At 44.6% G+C, this 26999-nt stretch overlaps 1 protein-coding gene across 2 annotated transcripts in view; it reads right to left on the bottom strand.

Annotated features, from left to right (window-relative positions):
• Positions 1-7326: 7326 nt before the first annotated feature.
• BAIAP2L1 (BAR/IMD domain containing adaptor protein 2 like 1) overlaps positions 7327-26999 on the bottom strand; it is an 83383-nt gene continuing 63710 nt past the window's right edge. Inside the window, exons 5-14 of one of the 2 annotated variants that reach the window (XM_040440526.1) lie at positions 24644-24715; positions 22775-22912; positions 19503-19655; positions 18195-18362; positions 17026-17176; positions 16243-16450; positions 14801-14872; positions 13730-13919; positions 8864-8904; positions 7327-7714 (exon numbers count right to left, since the gene is read on the bottom strand). In XM_040440526.1, the coding sequence (XP_040296460.1) occupies positions 7639-7714; positions 8864-8904; positions 13730-13919; positions 14801-14872; positions 16243-16450; positions 17026-17176; positions 18195-18362; positions 19503-19655; positions 22775-22912; positions 24644-24715 (1269 nt within the window). In that variant the 3' untranslated portion in view covers positions 7327-7638. The remainder of the gene's footprint in view (positions 7715-8863; positions 8905-13729; positions 13920-14800; positions 14873-16242; positions 16451-17025; positions 17177-18194; positions 18363-19502; positions 19656-22774; positions 22913-24643; positions 24716-26999) is intronic. The other variant, XM_040440525.1, reaches the window with a different exon arrangement.

Genomic DNA, 26999 nt, shown 5'->3' with positions numbered 1-26999 from the left:
CCTGACTGCCATTAGGTACCGAGATGAGATCCTCAGACCCCTTGTGAGACCATATGCTGGTGCGGTTGGCCCTGGGTTCCTCCTAATGCAAGACAATGCTAGACCTCATGTGGCTGGAGTGTGTCAGCAGTTCCTGCAAGACGAAGGCATTGATGCTATGGACTGGCCCGCCCGTTCCCCAGACCTGAATCCAATTGAGCACATCTGGGACATCATGTCTCGCTCTATCCACCAACGTCACGTTGCACCACAGACTGTCCAGGAGTTGGCAGATGCTTTAGTCCAGGTCTTGGAGGAGATCCCTCAGGAGACCGTCCGCCACCTCATCAGGAGCATGCACAGGCGTTGTAGGGAGGTCATACAGGCACGTGGAGGCCAAACACACTACTGAGCCTCATTTTGACTTGTTTTAAGGACATTACATGAAAATTGGATCAGCCTGTAGTGTGTTTTTTCCACTTTAATTTTGAGTGTGACTCCAAATCCAGACCTCCATGGGTTGAAAAATTTGATTTCCATTTTTTTATTTTTGTGTGATTTTGTTGTCAGCACATTCAACTATGTAAAGAACAAAGTATTTCAGAAGAATATTTAATTAATTCAGATCTAGGATGTTATTTTTGTGTTCCCTTTATTTTTTTGAGCAGTGTAGATGTTCTCTTTTCTCATCTTCTTTCAGACCAGACCACCATTTTTCAGCCATTTCTCGTCTCTGCAGTTTGACAAACAAAATCTTAGTTTACTACTTTTCCATCATCCTCCCATCTTCTGGACAAATCATCCTACTACCCCCAATACTGTGCCGCCATGCTCCCCAATACTATACTGCAGAAACAGATAAACCCCCTGATAATAGTAGTACCATGCAGATAGTGCCCTTCAATAATTATTGGCACACAGAGCCCAGCAAATAGTGCCACTGACTATTTTTGGGGGACGTTATGTTTACATTATTAGTATAGTGTAAACATAACGTCCCCCAAAAATAATTGTGGTAAGCTGATACCGTGCCAAGGTGCCCCCACAGTAATAGTGCTCTTAAAAGTGCCACCAATAGGAATAATTCTGTGCTTTTATAATTTTTAGAATAATGATACAACCATTTTATTTGATACTTTTGTGCTGATTCTTCTTCCCCACTCTATATTAAGGGACACTATTGTCACCAGAACCACAACAGCTAAACGTAGTAGTTCTGGTGTCTATAGCATGTCTCTGCAAGCTTTTTAATGTAAACACTGCCTTTTCAGAAAAAAAGGCAGTATTTAAAATACTGCCAAGGAACACCTCTAGTGGTCACTTATCATTATTAAAGTTTACTACTCTACGAGGTGGGTGGATTTTTGTGTGTGTGTGTGTTGTGGTGGAGGGCGTGATTGCATGCTAGGGTGTGGGAAGGCGGGACCCAGGGGGCCCAAGTAAATTATTGTCTACGGCCCAATCAATATTAAAGATGGCCCTGGGGTAACTTAATTTTGGGTGCCTACTAATTTATGGTACCTAGATGACATTGGGATCTTCTCAGCCACCTTTATTGAACATCTGGAGAGATTGGACTCAAAGTTGTCCCAGAGGGAGCAGTGTGGGCTGAAGCCAAAACCTAGCAAATGTCCTTTGTTCAGAAGTAATGATTACCTAGGTCAAGTGGTGTCCAGGGAGCGAGTCCAGCTTATGGATTTAAAAGTCATAGCAGTACAATAGTGGCTTGCACCAACCAATACCTTCATGGGACTAGTCAGTGGTTCATAAAAAAAAAAAAAAACCTTGTCAAGGTGGCTGCACCCTGGAATGTTCTGTAATTGGCAGCCATACATGCCCACGCCATGACACTACCACCACCAAGCTTCACTGATGAGGTGATATGCTTACGATCATGAGCAGTTCCTTTCCTTCTCCATACTCTTCTCTTCCCATCACTCTGGTACAAGTTGATCTTGGTCTCATCTGTCCATAGGATGTTGTTCCAGAACTGTGAAGGCTTTTTTAGATGTTGTTTGGCAAACTCTAATCTGGCCTTCCTGTTTTTGAAGCTCACCAATGGTTTACATCTAGTTGTGAACCCTCTGTATTCACTCTGGTGAAGTCTTCTCTTGATTGTTGACTTTGACACACATACACCTACCTCCTGGAGAGTGTTCTTGATCTGGCCAACTGTTGTGAAGGGTGTTTTCTTCACCAGGGAAAGAATTCTTTGGTCATCCACCAGTTGTTTTCCGTGGTCTTCCGGGTCTTTTGGTGTTGCTGAGCTCACCGATGCGTTCCTTCTTTTTAAGACTGTTCCAAACAGTTGTTTTGGCCACGCCTAATGTTTTTGCAATCTCTCTGATGGGTTGGTTTTGTTTTTTCAGCCTAATGATGGCTTGCTTCACTGATAGTGACAGCTCTATGGATCTCATCTTGAGTTGACAGCAACAGATTCCAAATGCAAACAGCAGACTTGAAATGAACTTGTCCCATTACTTTTGGTCCTTCAACAAGTGGGAGGCACATATGCAAACTGCTGTAATTCCTACACCGTTCACCTGATTTGGATGTAAATACCCTCAAATTAAAGCTGACAGTCTGCAGTTAAAGCACATCTTGTTAGTTTCATTTCAAATCCATTGTGGTGGTGTATAGAGCCAAAAATGTTAGAATTGTGTCGATGTCCCAATATTTATGGACCTGACTGTATATAGTTATGGGGGTCAGAATATGGCGATATAAAGAACAAATACATATATTAAAGATTTTATTTAAAAAAAAAGTATTAAAGCACAAGAAAAACTATGTGTTATCACTGTAATCTTACTAACCTGCGGAACCAAGGTAACAGGTCATTTTTATTGCTTAGGGAAACCCATAAAACAATGTCTGCATTGCATCACCCCCCACGATTATCCCATGAAAAGAATTATGCAATGAATAGAGCATTTCAAATAAATGATTGCAATACACATGCAGTAAAATATTGTTCTTTTCTCATGTACATTACACTTTTCTTTCTGGTAGCGCCCCCTGCCGTTTATCCGTTTGGTCCATCTTCTCCTGCACTCAGTGGTGGACTAATGTTCTTAGTAGCTTCTCTGCCCCATTCATTGGCGTCGTGATCTCATCGTGAAGCAGCCCAGATACCTTTACTTTCATCCCTACTTCTAATTTCATATTAGTATATAGCTATATCTCTGTAGCCAGTGGAGAAAAAGAATGTGGGGGTATTGAATACCATATGTATGTCTGGAGTTATATGTGAGGGGCTGTATTCTATGCAGGGGAGGAAAGGATTAGCAAGAGCTAAATGCAATGCATCCTGAAATATGCAGGTGCTCGTTTGTCTTATGAGCTGCTGCTCACCCACAGAAAGGGAAGAAAGACCTCCAGATGTGTGAGGAAAACAAGCGTTTAAAATTTGTGGGATGACCCATTTAAAACCACAAAGACTGTATTATATTCAGGATTATATACTGTAACGTGCAGTAACTTGGTCCGTTAGAGCAGATCTTAGGGACTACATGTATTCTTGTGTTGTCCATGGGCTGTCTGACATTGCAGACCAGCTCCATTCCCTTGAATGAGACTATGCTGTAATACCAGACATTGCCATTAGACAAGCATGGTGCTGTTTCTGGAAGAAAAAGCAGACTCGTTTTTTTTCTGGTCCTTGACGACTACAGATATAATGATAGCCTCCTATAAAGTTGTCAGTTTGAAGCATATGACTGCAGGTTATATGCTCAGTCTCTCCCATCTTACTTAAAGGGGTTGTCTCACGTCAGCAAATGGCATTTATCACGTAGAGAAAGTGAATACAAGGCGCTTACTAATGTATTGTGATTGCCCATATTGCCTCCTTTGCTGGCTGGATTCATTTTTCCATCACATGGGTTATGACCACCCTGCAATCTAGCAGCGGTGGTCGTGCTTGCACACTATAGGAAAAAGTGCATAGGCTGGTACTTTTTCCCTACAGTGTACAAGCACAACCACTGCTGCTGGATTGCAGGGTGGTTGTAACCCCTAGAAATAAGCAATGTATAATGTGATGGAAAAATGAACCAAACCAGAAAAGGAGACAATATGGTCAATCACAATACATTAGTAAGTGCCTTGTATTCACTTTGTCTACATGATAAATGCCATTTGCTGAAGTGAGACGGCCCCTTCAGTACACATAACATACCTGGAATATACTTACTGTTTCGTTCGGCCTCTTGGGGATCAGGTCATGTGACCCTCCTCTTGACCGGGTTTCCAGTCTGGGCTGTGGACGGAGCCGGAACGGTTCCTCACCCTTCCGCATGTGCAGATGGGGTGCATGAGACCAGATGTGATGACACCAGAAGATACTGACATCCATGAAGCCACTTTTATACGAGAATATTTATTTTTCTTACAGATCTTACAACCAGGCTTTTTTTTCCTGATTTCATTCAAAGAAATATATATTCCTTTTATGAAGTCAGTTTTAGGCATATACATATATATATATATATATTTTTATATAAAGGTATTTACTGTCATCAGTAACATAACAATCAGAATAACTTAACCAACTCATTGCCAACTGAGGAAGCATCAAAACAGAGTATACAAGTAGTCTTCGGCCTGCGGCCCTCCCGCTGTTGTGGGACTACAACCCCCAGCATGCCCTGACAGCCTTACACAACAGCTTGAGAGGCGCAGCTTGCAGACCAAGGTTGAAAGCAACAGTCTTGTATGCGGATATTGTCATAACAGAGAAGATGAATACATACAGAAGAGAAAGTGCACTCGGCAGATACACATAGCTTGCAGTGGGTGTATATGTATATATTATATACACACGCACACACGTATTTGGTTTTCGGTGCGTGAACAAATGACAGATTGACTGAAATCTTCACGCTCAATACAAACAGTACCTGAATGACTCAGGAAGACACATGACACTACGGTCACCGGGTGAGTCCAGGTAAGTGCACTGTGCATAAGTTCACCCCCTTAAACACCACTTTACAGTTTACAGCTTGATACCATGGATATGTAAAGTTGAGTAGGTTTGCCTATAACATGCTTCTATCATGGTTCCTGAGTTACATCATGTTGAAAAGTTCAGTCACATTCAGAGCTGCATTCATAATTCTGCTGGCTGTTACTTAAAATCAAACACAGCCCATAGGTAAATGCATTCTGGGAGATTTTATTTTCTGCTTTCGCAGTCAAAGGGTCATGTGACTGATTGAGTTCATTAGTTCACTCTGGTCCTTAAAGTTTTCAATGTGCCAGTACATCAAGGACCTTTCAGAAATGGCTAAAACCCCTCCCTCTCTGACATCACTTCCTGCTCTGCAGCTATTGGCTGAAGTTGCACCACACAGACTTCCTGTTCTACCTGCCCCTAAATGCACATAATACTGGTAGAACCAAGAGCTCTCTGCAACTTTCAGGTACTTTATCCTACTAGCTGGACCAAATGCAGGAAGAACCAGCTGAAATGGAGCAGACAGCCTCAATATTACCATCATTATGTGCATGTAAGGGTGGGCAGGACAGGAAGTACATATAGTGTAAATTCAACCAACGCGTTTCGGCATCTTCTCCTATACAGCCCAGTACCATGCACAAGAACGTATTTCCTTTGGTGTCAAGGTCTATAAAGCACCAGAACACAGTGGAAACTTGCGTCTGAATCATCAAAATGAAATAATTAAAGTGACAAGTGAAAAGAAACAGATTGAGTTGAGCTCTCCACCTGGTATGTAACATGACCCCAATAGCTCCACGTTTTCACAAATGGAAATATGGAATAAAGGAGTTTTCCGGGACCCAGCGAGTCACACAAACTCACCTTATTTACTCATAACACGGCTGTAGGAGAAAGCCTGCGATTTATTTACTGTTCCGAATTCTATTGGACTCTTGGGTACTCGGTCGTGTGATGCTCCTCTTCTGAAAATCCAGTGACATGGTGTCCTTTACCAGGTTTCCGGCCCAGATATAAATTCTGCTGTGGACGGGGCCAGAACTATTCCTTTCCCTGGTTGCATGCGCAGATGAGGTGGATTCAATTGTTTGTGCATGCTCCAAGCAAAGGAATAGTTCTGCGCCATTCCACAATAGAAGTGACGTCCCATCCATAGCCCAGGCCGGAAACCTGGTAAAGGATGTGACGTAAGTGGAAGCAGGATTTTCAGAAGAGGAATATTAAGTGCCTGGGTTACAAACTTTCTCTTACAGGTGAGTTGTCTAATAAAAGGTGGGTTTGCAGTACCAGCTGGAACTGGGAAAACCCCATTTACCCTATAGTGACCTTCCATAGGCCTTTTTACAGGGGGTCAATAATGGGTCTTAGGCTAGGGTTCCGATCTGGGCCGTTTAACCCCTTAGATGCCGTGGTCAATAGCGACTGCGCCATCTAAGTTAGAGGGAGGGGTTACCTCTGTCCCCCATCAGCAACAAGTGTTTGAGGTTGTGGGGTGACATCATTGAATGGCTGCCTTGGGCTTAAGGAAGGCAGTGTATGCCCGTCAGGCCGAGAGTCTCTGGTGTGCCCTGCTGGTGCTTGACAGTTTTTACACTGACAGTATAATACACTGTACTGCATAAGCAATACAGTATAGAAGTGATCAAAAGATTGCCTACTAAAGTCCCCTTGTGGGGCTAGTAAATGGTTTTAAAAAAAAAGCTAAAGTTTTGTTTAAAAAAATTCAAAGTAAAAAAAACAACCTTTTTTTCCACTGGAAAAAAAAATAAATCTAAAAATAAAATCTCCTCTGCATATTTGGTATTGCCGCCTCCCATACAGTGAACACGGTAAAAAAAAAACAAAAACAAAAAAAAAAACAGCACCTGGATCTGAATACTTTTGTAATTGCATGTAATAAAAAATTTAACACAGCCAGTTATTCAATAATGTGTATCTATATAGCGCCACCTGCTGTTTATTTTTTTCCTTATTTCTTTGTCCCGCTCAGCTTCATTTGCCTCCTGAGCTGTGATAGGGAGAGAGCAGCAGCAGAAAGGACACTCCCCTTGAGCTGTCAGCTTGATATAAATCTAGTAGAGCAGTGAATGGGGAGATCTCTGGACCCATGTGAGGTACAGGGCTGGTTCTAGCTTTGGTAGAAAGAGATTGTCATGTATTGCATTAAGTGTGATTTTTATTTTTTACATTAGTCATGGGAGAACCCCTTGAAGTGTTTGATAGAAAGTTACTGCAAGATGTAAAGTCAGGGCTAAGAAAAAGCCACTGCAAATGCTGAATGCTTCTTTGAATGCGAATACAACGTGATAAAAGTAAAGCAAGAGACTTGCAACAGATAAACTATAGAATGTTTTCCAAAGGCAAATCTACACTTCAAGATCAGGTCCCTGTATGAGCTCTTTATTACTTAAGGTGTGAGGTCATGACAAGTGTGGACGATGAAGAACATATTTGGAGAAAAATGCGTTTTCTGTACATAAACCTATTTTACCACAATAACTTATTCCTGCTCAAAGACATTGACAATCATTCCAAGAGTCACTAATCACATGTGGCGCTTCTGAATATCCGATCGTTATTTGCAGAATTCAACTTCTTCCTGGAGGTCTGAGTCAAAATCATTTCAAAAATTGAAACAAAATGGGGGGAAAAATTGTTTACATAACAGAAAAAAACATTAAATTAATGGATTCCGCTCATCGAAAAATTGGTGCCGATCGGTCGTTTGTTACGGTTGGGCGCAGCTTGACGGTAGCAAATGGGTTTTCTCCACTGTAATAGAAGAAAAAAAAAAAACATGAAAAAAAACAAGCTAAATAATATGAAGATTAGATTTACTTAAAGGAATTCTGTCATGACATTTTAGGCCTATAACCTAAACATATGGCCAGGTCCGTACTAATAACCTCTATTAGCACATAAAACAGGTTTTTATAACCCATCATTCACCTACCTAAGGTGCCCAAGGGGACGTTGCTTCATACAGGGTGCCCGGCTGCAGCCATCTCCGTCTGGTGCCCAGCGCCGCCTTCCCAGTTGAAATCGCCGCCTTCCTCACCTCAGCCCCGCCTCCGCAATCGTCCGGTCCCTCTGCCAGATCCCACGCGTGCGCACTAGGCATAACCTGAGGGACCGGACGATTGCGGAGGCACGGCTGAGGAAGGCGGCGATTTCAACTGGGAAGGCGGCGCTGGGCACCAGACGGAGATGGCTGCAGCCGGGCACCCTGTATGAAGTGACGTCCCCTTGGGCACCTTAGGTAGGTGAATGACAGGTTAAAAAAAACCTGTTTTATGTGCTAATAGAGCCACAGGTACATTTAATAAGGTCAGTTTCGGATTCAGGTTATTAGTACGGACCTGGCCATATGTTTAGGTTATAGGCCTAAAATGTCATGACAGAATCCCTTTAAGAGTACAAAATGGGCCAGGGGTTGGTAGAGTCAGCCTTTCCTGACATTTCAAGCCTGGACCAGAAAATGGATAGCAGCAGGGACTGGAGTAGGGGCAGACTGAAGAGGCTATGACTTTTTATTTTTATTATATTTTTTTTTTTAACCCACTGTGAGCTGTATATAAAAAAAATGAATACAGCTGGACAACTGCTTTAAAAATAAAGCAGCCAATCCCTTTTAATTGTGTGCGTATTATATATATATATACACACACACACACACACATACACACATACATATTATACAAACATACTATTCACAGTGCTGTCAGAGGAGGCGATCCAGACATCCAGGGATAGGAGGCTGCAGGGGGCGCTAGATGTTGCAAGAGGTGCACCCTAACGTTCTGCTTTATTTTGTAAGAGCTGCCAAAGTGCGGCCTCTAGCTTCTCATATTTTATAGATCTATCTGTCTACAAACAAAACTGTCATACTGCCTTAGAAAAAACCATCAACTAATGGCGTACCTTAGGAATGGATGTTTCGCAAGTCCATTTGGTGTTGGTTTCTGTTTAGATGAAGAAAAAAAAAAAAAAAAAAAAAGCACAAAGTTAGAAAATCAATTATACAATGTACATAAAATAAAACTAAACATATTCTGCACATAGAAAACATAAAATAATCCATGGACATCTGGTACAATCCCATTTACTGTAGAACCCTAGGTACTGCAGTACACAGGGGCGGCCACTAGATGTCACTGCTCCTCTTGTGGCAGTCTTCCTAACATAGCATACAGAAAGGTTTCTTGCATTACATCTGACTTTAATTGGTTTTAAAGTATGGGCTGTGACTGACCATCTGATAAACGCCAAGTCAATATAAGTGATTGGGGCTTGCTTTGATTACCAATAACTACAGTTTTCATAAAATGTGTTGAATTTAGATTTTTCCTTCATGGAGAGACCCACAGTTATATTAGGTAATAAACAATCTTCAGCCTCTCTTATCTAAGGCCAAAGGTGGGTTTTAGAAACTGGTCTGTAAGTCAAAGTACAAGAGACATAATCAGTGAGACGTGTTCAGCATTGCCCACCAGGAGATGGCAGCGAGCATACTGAAAGCTGTACCTCTCCTACAACTACAGACCTGACCTAGTACTTTACCACAGTTCTAGCATGGCAGCAGGTTATGTCCCTGACTATAAAGCCAGTGCCCTATTTGAAATGTTTCAGTCCTGAAATGCTGTGTTCTGGGTGGTCATGGTCCTCTAGAGGAGCACCTCTATGTTCTGTCCTCCATAAGAAGACAGCCAGGATATGAAAGGCTTCACTGTGCACTAGGCATCAGTTTTCCATAAGATGTCATTTACTGAGCATTACTACCTTAAACACTTAATGCAAAATCATGTACATCATTTGCACTAAGGGGATGTATAGCGTGGAAGGGGGATGTATAGCGTGGAAGGGGGATGTATAGCGTGGAAGGGGGATGTATAGCGTGGAAGGGGGATGTATAGCGTGGAAGGGGGATGTATAGCGTGGAAGGGGGATGTATAGCGTGGAAGGGGGATGTATAGCGTGGAAGGGGGATGTATAGCGTGGAAGGGGGATGTATAGCGTGGAAGGGGGATGTATAGCGTGGAAGGGGGATGTATAGCGTGGAAGGGGGATGTATAGCGTGGAAGGGGGATGTATAGCGTGGAAGGGGGATGTATAGCGTGGAAGGGGGATGTATAGCGTGGAAGGGGGATGTATAGCGTGGAAGGGGGATGTATAGCGTGGAAGGGGATGTATAGCGTGGAAGGGGATGTATAGCGTGGAAGGGGATGTATAGAGTGGAAGGGGATGTATAGAGTGGAAGGGGATGTATAGAGTGGAAGGGGATGTATAGCGTGGAAGGGGATGTATAGCGTGGAAGGGGGATGTATAGAGTGGAAGGGGATGTATAGAGTGGAAGGGGATGTATAGAGTGGAAGGGGATGTATAGCGTGGAAGGGGATGTATAGCGTGGAAGGGGATGTATAGCGTGGAAGGGGATGTATAGAGTGGAAGGGGATGTATAGAGTGGAAGGGGATGTATAGAGTGGAAGGGGATGTATAGCGTGGAAGGGGATGTATAGCGTGGGCTCACAAGCTGAATATTACAGCAGACACCTGCTGACAGTGACCAGGATGCCTAGGGCCCACCAGTAAAATTAATTTTAGGGGCCCACCGTACGGATACATTTAAATATTAGCTGCTCACACAGCAGCAAGATGCTACCAGATATTGAATATGGGGGTCCCTGCAGCAACTTAGAGAAGGTAGGTCTTGGGGAAAAGAGGACACCGACTAGCTTTCCTCAGCTCTGATCGTTTCTATAATAATAAACTGGGGAGTTTCTTTAATAATCTATCAAGTATTTTATATGAACATGGGCTGGTTGAGGTGCCGTACACTGAACATATGTATATAGTGCAGTACGTCTACTGTGTTATGTGCCACTTGTGCAGGGGGTGGGAGACTAGGGCCCCATCAGGGGATTCACCTGTACCTCTGCTGGCCAGTCCAAGCCTGACCGGGACCCCCCTGAGAGGTTAGACAAAGGGAGGGGGCTCCCTCTGTCCTCTGATCGGATCCCCCCACAGAGAAATTGCAGGGCTCTGACTGATTGCTATGGCAGCCTGAGGCCCTTGTGAAGACTCCCAGGCCTGCCATAGCAGACTGCCTGTTGACAGACCCCTGTGCCCACAGCTTCCAAGATGGCGACGTTCACATGATTTACTTAAGTGACCTCTTCTCTTTCCTTTGCAAAGGCACTGAAAGTCTTGACTCTTGAGCACAGATATGGGGGGAAACTGCTGCCTGGATCTGCAACTGCACAGAGGACCGCGTGACCGACATGGAGTTTACATACCCATGGGGCAAGCTGGGGGCTTCTACATGCATTTGCGATATGCTACGCATTTCATTTTATTACTAGTGCGGCTAAAAATCCATACAGCAATTTTCTGTAACATGAATGGGGCTGTGGAAACCCCATTTACATACTGCACATGGGATGCAGACTGTCACGGGATTTAGGTGTGGGAATTCACACTGAAATCCATGTCAAATCCGACACGGGACCCTTATCCAGCATAAATTTACAAATGTGATTGGGCCTAGACCTTGTTTAACAAACAAAAAAAAAACAACGAAATCTGGCGTATTTCCGGTGCATAATATTGCATCAAGTTTATGAAGTAAATGCATCAAAAAGAATAGTCCATTTCAGGTTTTCTAGATTCACGAAGGGGCGTGGCTTAGCAAAAAAGGGGTGTGGATTAAGATGCTACATAATTGCACTACAGCAAGGTACGGAGTCAGACGATAGCATCTAGCCATGCACCAAGCTCATCGTCCAACAGGAGCCTCTGAGAAATCTGGTGCAGGCCGCCTAGGTTTATGCAGTGTTCCTTTCATTGTGGCGCTCCTTCAACGTGCTAGCTACAGATAAAGATATATTCCCATCTGCGGCGTTCCTCTTCATTAGCCCTGCGTGTCGGAGTGCTCCTGACATTGACAATCAAGGGCAAGCTGACCTCACCCAACACGGATAACACACGAGAACAATGCTGCAGCCCTTTCACAGAGATCTCAAGGGCGGCAAATTCCTATTTCTACATGTATTAATGCAATACTTCAGCAACCGCGCTCCCCAAAACTCAGGGTCTGACAGCTCCATAAAGAAATGTGCAGCCATATGGGATTTAGGTTTCCCTTGTGTGGTTTGTACAAAAATCAATGCTCACTATTGTAATTAGTTACCTGTACATAGAACCAGCTCATGAAATCTATGGACGTGTCGACATTTGCATCAAAGAATATTGGACCCACGATCCGCATACCCATGCGCCGCCGTATGCCCGTTTGTGGATCATGAAGTGGCTGCTGGTGCAGCTTGTGCGATTTCTTTGGCGTCTCCGGACCTATTGTTCTGTGAATTTACACTCCTGGTTAGATGGCACTACCTTCATCGGATATGGCTTTAGGTGAACTGACTTCAGTATGGCCCGACATGTTGATCTGCTGACGTTTAAGCCTGCTGGGATCATTCTCACGTTCGCTTTCTCGGGTTTCTCATAATCTTCTCCTGGATGCCCGAGATGATGGGTTCTGAAAACGTGTTTTTTTTGCATCCACCACGGATCCGGTGTTATGTCACTTCCACATATACTGCTTTTTGCTGCAAGGGCAGGGTCCAGAAATTGACCAGCAAATCAGTCCTGTGAATGAGCCTGGGCGTATATCGGGCTCCACCATCGCAATTCTCTGTTGAATTGAGTACGGTGCACGCTACTGCCTTCCGCAAAGAGTACCACTCCTCAGGAGGGGAGGGTATGATGGGCCACCTTCATTCCTTACATGCTGAATGAGGCTCGATAAGCATTATCCTGTACAAACCACACAAGGGAAACGGGGGCCTGGTTTTTATGGCCCACCCCGTGTATAGGAACCAGATTTAAGAGCAACTTTTTGATCCCAATTATTGCCTCTGCCTAATGCCCAGGAGCAGAATGAAATCTCTACTGCATTAAGTATTCATATAGAGTGCAAGTATTTCCATTACATAATATTACATTTAAAGCAAAGCAAAAAAAAAAAGAAGCAGCTTGGTGACTGATTACATGTTTGGGTGAATAATTCACATATTTTAAAGCCGGTATGTAAGGTATTTGAAGTTGTTTGTCTCATTTCTGTCACTCTAAACAGCGTGCAGGGGATGTGGGTCACAAATCAGCAAGATGTAGCTTGTAATTACAAGAATGAACAGTAGAGGGCCGCATCTGCGCTCAGGAACCCAAAGGCAAAAACGGTAGCTCCCACAGACATATCACTATTAGGCGAATGAGTCCCACGCATCCAACTCGCAGTGTGTGTCAGTGAGAGCACCCGTCCTGACCTCCCAGCACTGACGGGTCCGTATAGCATTATTTTGATTTATGATGTTATGTAACCCTTACAATTCTGGAATGTATTGAATAACACTGACAGCATTATGTCAGTGTTATCCAATACATTCCAAACCTCTAAGGGTTACATAGCATCACAAATCAATATAATGCTATACGGGCCCATCAGTGCTGGGAGGTCAAGACCGGATCTGCTGCATACTTATGCGGTGAGTTGAATGTGTAAGCACATGCCATTAAACCGAAACTTAACTTCTTGCTCAAGGAATTTCCCAGGCCTCTTCTCATATGTTCTATTAGGGCATAATAGATGGGGGCGCCCTGCTTGGGACCCCTTCTCCCCCTTTAGTAGCCAGACTGTAGTGTGAAAGTCCCAAACATTTCCTTAATTGAATTATTATAGAAATGCAATCAAATTCAGAAGATGGGAGTCGATATTTAGCAGAATCTACTTACTGGTGACCCATTACTTGCTGCAGACGCAGGTTCTTTGGCAATATATGGGGTGAAGGTAGGTTGTTCCCGGACAGGAGAGTCCCTAAATGAAGAGGACTCTAAGTAATCGGGTTCTGGAAGGACCATGTCACGTTTGTCGAGTAAGTTGGCTGTGCTGAGACTTCTCACTGGAGCGGGGCTGGGAGTCACACTACGGGAGAACAGTCATGTTAGCATAACACCGCCATTGTGTGCAACGGTGTCTGACGCTTTCACCCTCCCATTAGGCAGTGTTTGTGCTTGACACATTGCATAAAGTACCAAGAGGTGCCAGTGATGCACAGCAATTATCTCTGTGCCAGCTGCTGCTATGCTCCTATTCAAACTGCCACATAACCTGGCTAATGGCCATACCCTCCAGGTTTGTATGTTCTAGGTGTGTCCACGTGGTCGGATACGTCGCCTGTGTATTATTCAATGTCACAAGAATACCCACTTTGAATATTTTGCACCATGCTTGTGGTTGTGTAAAACAAAGCCACGTATGTTATTCTAAAGCCTCAGTGAGTTAAGCAGAAGTCTACGTTCACACTGCGCTTTTGGTCTAAATTTATACACCAGGAAAACCTTCAGGTGCATATAGGTTAAATGGAGGCCATAACAAATGCATAATAGTAGAATCTGTCACCCATAGGCTATAATGACATTTGGTCAATGGACACGTCAGGAACTTTTCAATAGCTTTTCGTGATATACCCATAAAAAAGATACCATTATAGCCTATGGGTGACGGATGCCACTGTTAGGCATCTGTTGAATGCACCCTTCACCTGTAGGCTATAATGCCACTCTCGGATGCCATACTGTGGCATGAGTCTCCCATACACTACCATGTTAAAAAAAAAAAAGATATTTAATGTACACCTATAGAGTCTGGACGTACAGCAGCCAGACAGAGTACATTCTATTGGCTTCTGTTTGACTAATGCAACCCCATGGACAGGTTTAGTGTGTGCTTTGGGAGCTTTCCTGGTGTAGAAGGTGTATGCCGGGCCCAAGGAGCCATTACAGTAGGCATATTATCATCCCCACCTTGGCACTCGTGCAGATTCGTCTCCATTCTCTTCTATCGGCCTGGTATATGATGAAGGGAACCACCCTTTGCTGGAAATAGTAAGAAAAAAAAATATTCGTTAATATAACATTACAAGCCTTTCCTTAACATAGGACATCAATATTTGATCAATGGGGGTCTGACTTCCTGGACCCCCCACCACTTAGCCAACAATCTGTACATGCAATTATGCCTGGTATTGCAACCTGAACCCATTCACTTGAATACAGCGCCAGAGCTGTAGTACTAAAAACAGCAGCGTGTAAGGTCGGTCTGCTGTGCCTGGTAATCACAGAGGGGCAACGGCCTCTTCATTTTGTTAAAGGAGTTGGTTGATTATACTAGTGACACGGTGGCTCAGTGGTTAGCACTGGTGCCTTGCACTACTGGAGTCCTACGACCAAGGACAACATCTGCATGGAGTTTGTATGTTCTCCCCGTGTCTGCGTGGGTTTCCTCCGGGTTCTCCAGTTTCCTCCCACACTCCAAAGACATCCTGATAGGGACTTAGATTGTGAGCCCCATTGGGGACAGCTTAATGCTCATGTCTGTAAAGTGCTGTGAAATATGTCAGCGCTATCTGTATAAAAGTGCATAAAATAAATAAAATAAAAAATAAATTAAATTAGTAGCTGCATATGTGCTGGTAACAAGTAACAGCAGAGGCATGTAGCTGGTAATAAGTGCTATTAACCTATCAGCGCTAATGTCCGATAGTTTAATATGAATAATTCCTGCTCACAGGCAGGGCCCCCTGACCTGGAACATGATGAGGGGTCAAGTCCATCAGTGGCCTCCATTCACTTATACTGGAGATGGAATGCGGACATCAGCGGTGATAATTTAATAACGCTTAACTGCACGCATGTGCTCTTACTTGTTACCAGAACATGTGCAGCTACTAATATAAACTGGCCAACCCCTTTATATAGATGGACCCCCACCAATAAAACATAGGCCATCAATGTTTTTGCCTTTTAATTTCTAATATTTAAGGGGGTTGTCCAGGATTAGAAAAAAAAAAAAAAATGGCTGCTTTGTTCCACTTCTGTCCAAGTGAATGTGGCTGAGTCCCTGTACCGCACACCACCTGTGGACAGTAGTGAGGCACTATTTATAAAAAAAACAAAAAAAAAAACAAAAAAAAAAAAACACACACACAACTGTTTTTTTCCCCCATACTAAAACAACTTTAAAATGGCGCACAGCAATGTGTGAGCTCTATTGGTAATATCTGCTTTTAGGGGCCTTTCACACCCAATATGCATGGCAGAGATTGCTGCCGATGAAACCCCTGGAGGTCTCTGCCAAATACATTACATGTCGGACTATGCTCATTTTTTGCAATGCTGGATATTTGAGGATTTCTAGGAGGTCAGGTGATGGACTGTGTATACATAGATATGACGTGATGCCTTACAGTTTGGTAGTGTCGTGCTCCCCATACAGCCAGCCATCCTTCTCCTCGGGTATAAGAAGAGTTATGAGGTCTCCCTGCTGAAAGCTGAGCAGGGTCTTTCCATTTCCAGTGTGCGGGAAAATGGTTCTGACTTTTGGCTTTTTCATGAGATTCAATCCTGTTGCAACAGACATGGATCGGGGCAGGACGGCATCGTCTGGGCTCTCTGCTGTCAAGAGGGAAAAAGAGGACACGTCTGGTTTATGAATGGTATGGCTAAAATCCAGATTTACTTAAAGGATCTATAAAGCAAACGTTTATATATATATATTATAATATATAATATTATATTTTAAAGTGACAGTGTCATCAGTCACGTGGCCTAGGCGCAGCTCAGTCCCATTGAAGTGAATGGGGATGAGCTGCGATACCATGTACGGTGCTGTGCTTGGTGAGCTGAGAGAAGGCCACGGCACTCAGAGGAGAACCACTGCCTGCTCAAACAGCTGAATGGTCAGGAGCCCAGGTGTTGGGCCCCCAACGATCAGATACTGATGACGTATCCAGAAGGTAGGTCATCAGTATAAAAGTCTCAGAAAACCCATTTAAAAAAACATGCGGATGGTAAATTATAGATAACTTTTTTTTTGTTATACTGGTTATTAACAAACATGACAACCAAAAATGGCCAGCATTACAGAATCCACAGAGTTGGAAGTAAAGCTTCCTCCGAGCCCTGAATGGTGGGTTGCACGCACCATAACCCATATTAGCATGCACTCAGTGTTTCTACTGCTCGCTCACCTTGTGATGGTTTCAGCCTGTCATAAGTCACCTTTGGAGTGACTGGCGGGTTGCTGAACATATCAACCAGGGGACTAGTCTGCGCCCGACTCTGTGGTGCCGGAGGCATCCTCAGCGTGTTCCTAGAGATTGTGTCATACTCTCTGGCCATCTACAAGACAATGGCAAAAAAGTACATACAAAAATAAATGGAAGTGGAGGTAACATAGTGCCATAGCGCTAAAGGCAGAGATCCGTCTCAGCTTAGGCTGTCTCTCTTCAGCAGATAACTTCCTTAACATGATAAATGCTAATACAAGGCACTTACTAATGTATTGTGATTGTCCATATTGCCTCCTTTGCTGGCTGGATTCATTTTTCCATCACATTATAAATTGCTCGTTTCCATGGTTACGACCACCCTGCAATCCAGCAGCGGTGGTCGTGCTTGCACACTATAGGAAAATGCACTAGCCTATGTGCTGCTCCCACGGTCCTGGCCATCAGAGGCTGGCACTTTTTGCTTTAATGTGCAAGCATGACCACCACTGATGGATTGCAGGGTGGTCGTAACCATGGAAACGAGCAGTGCATAATGTTATGGAAAAATGAATCAAGCCAGCATAGGAGGCAATATGGACAATAACAATACGTTAGTAAGTGGCTTGTATTAACTTTCTCTACAAGATTTGCCGGATGTGGTGAAAATGCTCCTGACAAATATGTCAAAAATATCCATAGGCCCACATTTACCTGACACCAAAAGACTATCCTGGTATATGACAGCATTGCTTTCTTTTGCAGTCTGCTGCAATATTCTATACAGAGGCATCCTATACAGATATATATATTATTTTGTAGACCACATATACCACCATGTGGCTATACAGTGGCATGCATCGGAGGCCTCCGTCCAAATTCTTCCTGACATACACCTTCCACATATGCAGTGTGAATAGAACCTTGGATACATCATCTGTGAAAGAGCTGAAAGCTACTATCACTAAGTAAACTGCACATTAACGACCGCACAACCAAACTCTCGGCACTGGTTTTCCTTTCAGCTAGAGCTGTGCATAGTACAAAAACTATCAAAAAGAAAGAAAGGCATGTAGCTTTATACTATAGACATCTAGTGGAAAACAGTGATGTATGGTGAGAAGGCAGAGACGTCATACTCCGCATCATACCAGTGCTTTCTTGTCCATGAGTGGGGAAGGTTCGGGGGTACCAGATATCGGAGTGTATCCAGGAGTCTTTAGTTCTTTCATATTGTTAATGACGGTGTCCGACACGTTCGAGACATCGCTGCAGGTTTCCTGCCACTTGGGGATATTGGAAGCGAGCAAATCGGAAGACTAAAGAAAGAAAAAAAACAGGGAAATACACCCCGGTTTTCAAATGACGCTCAATGGAACTAGATTTATGAAGCTTTTCTCCTGGGTCCAGAATTTCAGGACATATACAGCAGGCTCATTGGTCCTCTGCTAGGATTTCTCAGACTACTTTATGGTAAAAGGAGACTTGCCGTTAGATAGCGCACTGCAGGAACCATCCCCATGAAGCTTCTCTGATAAAACAGAAGACAATGCGAAAGAGCCGAAACATTGCCCTGTGTGTTGACCAACAGGTACTTCTACGTGTGGATCTTGAGAGGATGCCTGGTTTACCCTCGAGGTGCAGTGCCATAAACGAACCAGCACCTCGAGGGTAAACCAGGCATCCTCTCAAGATCCTCACAAAGAAGTACCTGTTGGTCCGTTTATGGCACTGCACCCCTAGTTCTGGAGGAGACGCTGGGCCTCACAAGCCACATATGACAGCAGCAGCACTAAATGCAGGCAGTATGGAGGCACAATGCTATACCATGCTGACTGCACAGTGACATATTCATGCCATACAAATAAGTAGCTAACAGTTCATGGGCCCTGGTGCAAGAGGTCACCTTGGGCCCCCTTCCCTTAGCGCTTTGTGGCCAGGGGCAGGGGAACATACAGCTGTTGTGCTGCCAGAAACAAAAATTGAAACAGCAATGGGGCGGGGGGGGGGGGGGGGGGGGGCCCATGCCAAATTCTTGACCTAACCCCTTCCCTACAGTTTGATTAGTTAGCCAGTGGAAATGTTGCACCTGGGCCAACACAGCTTTGCCTCTGGTTACATAAGGCCGAATGCACACGGCCATGTTCCGCGGCCGAGAGCGGTCCGTGGTATGCCGGGCTGGATTCCTGTTCAGAGCAGGAGCGCACTTTGGTTGCTATGACGCCGTGCGCTTCATGCCGCCGCTGCTGTACAGTAATACACTCGTATAGATCATACGAGCGCATTACTGTAGTGCAGCGGCTGCATGAAACGCTCGGCGTCATAGCAACCAACGACGCCGTGCGCTCCTGCTCTGAACAGGAATCCAGCCCGGCATAGCACGGACCGCACTCGGCCGTGGAACATGGCCCTGTGCATTCGGCCTAAGAGATGTATGTCTTCCCCATCACCATTCTCACCTGTATGTGGAAATAATTAAGGTAATTTGAAAAACTACAATGTTTGTCGACCAGGAAGCAGTAACGGCGCTTCTCCTCCAGCAAGGCTTCCCTGCAGCCTTCAGCTATAAACTTCTGGATGTCGTTCTGACGGGAAGTGATCGTCTCCAAATACTAGGGGATAAGAATATAAGCAAAAAATTATCAATATATTCATAGGCAAGGATAGCAAGAGAATTCAACACCCCCTCGCAGTCAGGGGTCTCAGTCTTTTTGGCAGCAAGAATGGCACCATTTGCAGCTCTTTTAGCTGCCGTCAAATAGACCAGAACCCAGAATAAAACCCTACACCCCATTATAAGGGTGCATTCACACGACAGTATAAATGGATCCGCATCTGTTCCGCAATTTTGCAAAACGGGGCCGCTAAAGATACGGACCGTACACCTTGTGCTGTCCATATCCGTTGTTTAGTTCCACGGCCCGCAAAAAATATAGAGCATGTCCTATTCTTGTCTGCAACCGCGGAGAAGAATAGCACTCTCTATATAGCGTCGGCCATGTGCGGACCGCAAAACACGTACGGTCGTGTGAATGCACCCTAAGCCGATGTGATCTGTGAGCACGCCTTCCAAAAGGAGATCCATCTTGGGTATGTTACGACTGGAAACCAGTCTTATGCTTACGTTGTACTGGTTTTGTGTTCCTTTTATGTGCCGTTACAGTAACATTTCTACATTATAACAATGCTTTCATGACAAAGTGCCCAAAAATGGGTCCTGATTATGTTCATTTCTCAAGGCAATTCGAGCCTATTTTTTGCTGGAAAAGAAACCCTGATCTGCAGTAGTCCTGACCTTGTCTGATCAGTCATCCTGTAAACAGCGCACAACTTGTCAAGGACATTGACCCTAAAAAATATATTTCCCTAAACAACTGACAAACAACCTTCCTTAGAGGGGTTGTCTCACTTCAGTAAGTGGCATGTATCATGTAGAGAAAGTTACTACAAGCAAATTACGAATATACTATTATTATCCATATTGCTTCCTTTGCTGGCTGGATTAATTTTTCCATCACATTATACACTGCCCGTTTCCATGGTTACAGACCACCCTGCAATCCAGCATCGGTGGCCGTGCTTGCTCAATATAGGAAAAAGAACAATCCTACGTGCGCCCCCATGTTCCCGGCCACCAGAGAGGCTGACGCTTTTTCCTATAGTGTGCAAGCACGACCACCACTCATTGATTTGAGGGTTGTCTGTAACCATGGAAACGAGCAGTGTATAATGTGATGGAAAAATGAATCCAGCCAGCAAAGGAGGCAATATGGACAATCACAATATATTAGTAAGTGGCTTGTGTTCACTTTCTCTACATGATAAATGCCACTTGCTGAAGTGAGACAACCCCTTTAAGAACTGTGTGCAGCAAGCAGAATAACCTCAGCACGAGAACGCCAGTGACAAATTGAGCTTCAAAACAATATGGGAAAATTCAAAGGGTCACCGAATATCTAATATAATGTAATAAAAAATATCTGAGCTAGTGTGTGCACCCCAAGTGCTCATGCACACCGCTGTTGCTCGGCCACGTCCGTATTGCGGCCGCAAACAGCAAGTCCGCAATACACAGGCCCCGGCCGTTTTTTGCACTGCATCACGGATACGGACCCCTTCACTTGAACAGGTCCGCAATCTGGAAGGTCCGGTGCGGAACGGAAGCACTATGGAGTTTTTCTCCATGCATCCACTACTTTTCTGGATCCGTCTGCAGAATCCGCACGGATGTTGCCCGTGCATTGAGGACTGCAAATTGCGGTCCCCAATGCACAGAATGGCCGAGCAACGGCCGTATGAGCTCTAAACCAGATAATCAAAGTTTGCCTAAGTGTCATTCAAGCAAATGTTGCTTCCTGTCTGCATTAAACAAATGTACAGACGCTGGGGAAACACTGACCTATAAGAGCTGCCTGAGGTCTTTAAATCAGGTAATTAAAGTGGCTTTCTGAGACTTGGGTATGATTCACACAACTGTGGTCAGCCCGGGCATCATAGTGCATGTGTTGGCAGCATCTGGCCGACCGCGGCTCCTCTATTCCGAGCCGACTGCATCATAGTCATTCGTATCTGATTCGTGGACATCATGTGAGCAGAGTACAAAACAGTCATGATCAGATACGAACCTACTGCATCATATATGACTATGATGCGGTCAGTTCGGGTCAGGGAAGCTGCAGTCGGCCCAGGAGATGCAACCGACACACACGGATAACGGTCGTGTGAATAAGCCTTTATATACTGATGACCTGTGCTCCGTAGAGGTCATCGCTATCAGATTGGTGGGGGTAAAACTCCTGCAACCCAAGGCGATCAGCTGCTGGAAGGGGCGTTGGTTGAGTCTTGAAACCTCCTCCTCAGCCTTAGGCCTCATGCACACGGCCGTGTTCCGCGGCCGAGAGCGGTCCGTGGTAACCCGGCCGGGATTCCTGCTGACAGCAGGAGCGCACGGCGTCATTGGTTGCTATGACGCCATGCGCTTCATGCCGCCGCTGCTGTACAGTGATACACTGGTATAGATCATACCAGTGTATCACTGTACAGCAGCGGCGGCATGAAGCGCACGGCCGCGGAACACGGCCGTGTGCATGAGGCCTTTGACTTCGTCCATTTGTCACATGGCCTTTCGGCAGCTCAGTCCCGTTCAAGGCGCCATGCAATCTCAGGATAGGTCAGCAGTATTTAAAGGCCATGTACACCTTTGGAGGCAATCTTTTTCTTATTAGTGCATTATTGTATTCATTATGCATCTCCCAATCAAGTGAATGGTACCAGAAACGACACAGTGTACAGAGTCCTCCTGCTTCATATACTGGTAGCTTCCGGCATCACGGCAGCCTGAAACAGCTAATCCGTGTGGGTGCCGGGTGTCAGACCCACAAAGAACGGATACTAATGACCTGTCCTGAGGATAGATCATCGAAATCTGTAGCCCCGAGAACCCTTTTTAATACTAAAATGTAGTTGTGACGGTTTTATTAGGACACACAATAAAGGGGTTCAGAGTAGTCACAGCATATAAATGTAGACTCTATGGTAGAACCTGCAGTTCCTCTGCCCGGGTAAATGGAGCAGTAAATGGTGCCTATTGAAATCAACCAGTGGCTCCTTAAGAGCAAGAGACCCACTCTGCAGCCACACTCTAGTGAACAGAAGAGGGTCCTTAAAGGGGACCTTCCTCTACTTGAAAATGGCTTTCCAGCATCTGACAACCTCTTTAAAAGGTACAAACCTCGGATTCTTTCAGATCGTATTTTGAAGCGTTTCTAACTCCTTGACTTTTCCTCCTGATCTTCTTTAGCTCTGCCTGAGATTTCTCCAGAGAGTCCATTTTATTTTTGTGTTCGTTCTGGTATCTCTTCAGAGTAGCCTGGGAGGAGAGGGAACAAACAACATCAAGAGAGAGAAATGGAGAAGCTGGAAGAAAGGTAAAGAAAGTCCAGCACCTACAAGCAAGTTCCCTGCACCTAATGCGTTCCTATGGAGTAACCGAGAGGAAAGAGATGGACGTCACGACTGCGAACCTCACACTTGAGGGCTTGTCCCATAAAAAATATTCAAGATTTTTTCAAACCAGCAACTGGATCTGAATACTTTTTTAATTAAAAATTTTGTATAGCCACTGAGTTATTTAATAAAACTTATCTTAACAGCGCCACCTGGTGTTTGCTCTTTTCCTCATTTCTCTGTCCACCTTGCTGAAGTGGTCGCACACGCTCAGTTATATCCTTCAAATGCCACCAGCCACATCTACTGTTAGACGCTAGGACTGTTAGGTCCCTTTCACACGAGCGAGTTTTCCGTGCGGGTGAAATGAACGCATAGCATCGGCACTGAATCCTGACCCATTCATTTCAACAGGTCTGCGTTTTTTTCCACGCATCATTTCTGTGTTACGCGAGAATCGCAGCATGTTCTATAGTCTGCGTTTTTCACGCAGCCCTGGCCCCACAGAAGTGAATGGGGCTTCAGTTAAAAACCGAATGTATCCGGATGATGGTCACTAGGAGATGTTGTTTGTAATTCTTCCGGTTTTTTTCATGTGCGTGAAAAACGCATCAAAACTGCATCATGTGTGGAAAAAACTGAAGCACTGAACTGAACTTGCTTGTAAAATGATGCGAGTTTCACTAAACGCATCCTGACACAATCCATATCGCTCGTGTGAAAGAGGCCTTACAAGGAGAGAGCTGAAGCAGAAAGGACACACTCCCTATGCTGTGATAGGGAGAGAACTCTAGCAAAAAAGGGACCCCACCCGAGCTGCCAGCCTATATAGAAGTGCTTTACTGCCACAGCACAGAAGACACAATACAGAAATATATTCGGACTGGCGAAATTTATCAAAACTAAAACCAGGGAAAAGTGAAGCAGTTGCCCATAGCAACTATTTTTGGCACAAGATTTGATAAATCTCTCCTACCTGTTCAAGATAATCACCTTATACCAGTGATGGATAACCTCCAGCATTCCAGCTGTGGTGAAACTACCACTCCCAGCATGCTCCGATCATTTCTATGGAGTTCTGAGAACAGCCAAGCAGGGGGGCAGCTTGGGAGTTGTAGTTTTACCACAGCTGGAGTGCCGGAGGTTAGCCATCACAGCCTTATACTGTATATCAGGCACGCTCAACCTGCGGCCCTCCAGCTGTTGTAAAACTACAACTCCCACCATACCCTTCTGTAGGATGATAGCTGTAGGCTGTCCGGGAATGATGGGAGTTGTAGTTTTGCAACAGCTGGAGGGCCGCAGGTTGAGCATGCCTGCTGTATATCAATGGTTAGAAACCAGCTGTTGTGAAACTACAACTCCCAGCTTGCACGACTGCTCAGCTGTTCTCCAAACTCCCACAGATATGAATGGTGCATGCTAGGAGTTGTAGTGCTGGATGCTGCTGACCTCTGCAGTATACATTGACTGCACAGATCACCATACAATAATGAAAGGTATGAGCACCTTCAGGTTGTGCCACTCCCAGGTACAGCTAACTATAGGGCCCGGGCGGCCGGACTGCTTTATTACACAGACATTTTAAAGCCTAAAAAGGCACGGCTAAAATATATAATAAAAGAAATTATCTCCCCCGGGCAGGCGTACTTACATTCATATATTTTACATCTTGCTCAGTCTTCCTTTCTATCTCTGCAATGATTTCTCTGTGGAACTTCCGAAACTGTGAAGACATCAGTTCTCAGAATTATTTCTTTGACCCTATCAGTTCCATACATTATAAGCGCAGAAATGAAGTTGTAAGTAAAAGCACAGTGAAAAGCTGGAGAATCGCATGTCTAACAATTGCTTAGATAATTCCGGCTATGCCCCTAGAACATTACTGCTGGGTGGAACTGTCATATAGAATGGGGGCTGATGTCCAGGCGGGGGCCCTTTTTTAAGTTAGATTAAGTTTTTGTTTGCCCGTTTTCTTTACTTGTATATTTGGTCCGATCCTTATGCGTGTACAATGAGGAATCCTTGTTGGATGGGGAGGAGCTGCTGACTGCTCTAAGATGCATATGATATTTGAGGTGGGGGGGGGGGGGGGCGACGACATGCAATTGGGCTACCTCACGTTAGGGGAGTCTGTCCTTTTTTGCACCCTAAGGACAGGAGCCCGCACCGGATTACGACTGGAGGTCATCACTTTATGGCACTTTGGACACTCGATATCGTTGTGGATTTGAGATCTCTTATAGAGCAGAATGGGGAAGGGCTGGGGTAGGGATTGGGTCGATTTGTATGTTTGTTTTTTTTTACGTCATTTCCACACAAAAAAAAAAAATATATATGTGGGGGTCATTTATCAAACAGAAATACGCCTAAATTAGGTGTATTTCTGGTGCAGATTGCGGCTTAAAGGTCCGCCAGGTATAGGGCTTATTAATATTCTACAACCAGAGACAGGCCGTCATAAAACAGCTTGTATCTGCCGAGAAGAAGGCTGCAGAGATAGGTCACTGGAAGGCTACTGCCGAAAACGACAGCGATTCCAATGGTGCAGGGAACTACAGACCTGTTGTGGAATCGTCCTGTATGCCACTTCCATAAAATACAAAGGGGGGAGATTTATTAGAACTGGCGCTTCAGGAGGATGCGCCTAATTTAGGACGGGGCGTACGCCACATCATAAATTAGGCGGATCCTTCTGCAATCCGTGCACCTAATCTACGACAGCTCGGAGCTGCCGTAGATTTCGGTCTTCATTTATGCCAGAAAAGTGGGACCAATGAAGATAAATTTGTGACTGCGTCTGGTCATGCCCGCTTCAACGCCCTTGCCACATCCCTCTTTAGAAAGGTGTCAAGGACGACGGCAAAAAAAGGGGAGATGCAACAACTGTTTAAAAAGTCGCGACTTTTTAATGCTACTTTTAAGGCGTCGAGGGAATGATAAATCTCCCCCAAAATTAACCACTGGATCAGTGAGGCTTCGGCCTAGTGCTGTGGTGCTAGGATTTTAAGAACCCAATTATTAAAATAGCCCTTTTTTTTTTTTTGAAGGGGGTCATCTGGTTTAGAAAACACAAATATCCTCATGAGTGCCTTGACAATACCCAAATCACTATGTGCTCCACAGCTTGGAGAAATCTGTCAGTAACTGATCCTCGTTTCCATGCAGCGCCACCACAGGGGAAATTAAGCATAACACCCTTCCATTAGGTTGTCTGAGTAATGCAGGACAGGTCAGGACCTCCAGAGCGAGAGACGCTCCTCGAACCACTCTCCACTTAAGAGATGAAGAGCGCGAACAGAGGACCACCCCTCTTAATTTTTTTCTCTAATAGCGTATATGAAAATGGGTTTTGTAAACTGCACACCCCTTTAATAGGAGCTGGAATTGCTCATTCTGTACTTTTAATAGTTAGCCTGAGTGAGTGCCTGTCTCAACATGTCTGTGCATTGTATACAGAGTCTATGGATTTCAACGGGCATAATGTAATGTCCCCTGTTGAGGCGCTGCAGGAGAATTTGGCACTTTCTGCCTCGTTCCTCAGCAGATTATAATTGATTGTTTGGATTCTCATCAACAAGATACCCAGTAATCCGCATATTTTCAGAGAAAAAGGATTGTCCAATACTATAGACTGTATAATGTTAGAATTATCCAACTGGCACGTGATGCCTAATAGGTCAGATCCTTGATACTGGAATGTGCCAAGATACTGCTCCAAAGCAATTTTTAACTTAAAGGATTTTTCCAGGCTCCTGATATTAATAACCTACCCTCACTGAGGGTCTGACACTCCGCAGCCCTGCTGATCAGCTGTGCCCTGCAGCCTCTGGCACAGGAACTAGCACTCTGAATGGAATCGGATGCACAGCTCCGTTCAAAGTGTAGTGGTCGTGCCAGGTTACTGCAGATCATCATCCATTCACTTCAATGGGAGTTAAGCTGCAGTAACCCATTATGGCCACTACACGTTGAACGGAGCTGTCCGCTTCCTGTTCCATTCAAGAGCT

The sequence above is a fragment of the Bufo bufo genome, chromosome 7 (assembly GCF_905171765.1).
Source record: "Bufo bufo chromosome 7, aBufBuf1.1, whole genome shotgun sequence".
Taxonomy (NCBI): domain Eukaryota; kingdom Metazoa; phylum Chordata; class Amphibia; order Anura; family Bufonidae; genus Bufo; species Bufo bufo.
Note: the sequence above shows the minus strand (reverse complement) of the source record. Positions and strands in the feature narration are given on the sequence as shown.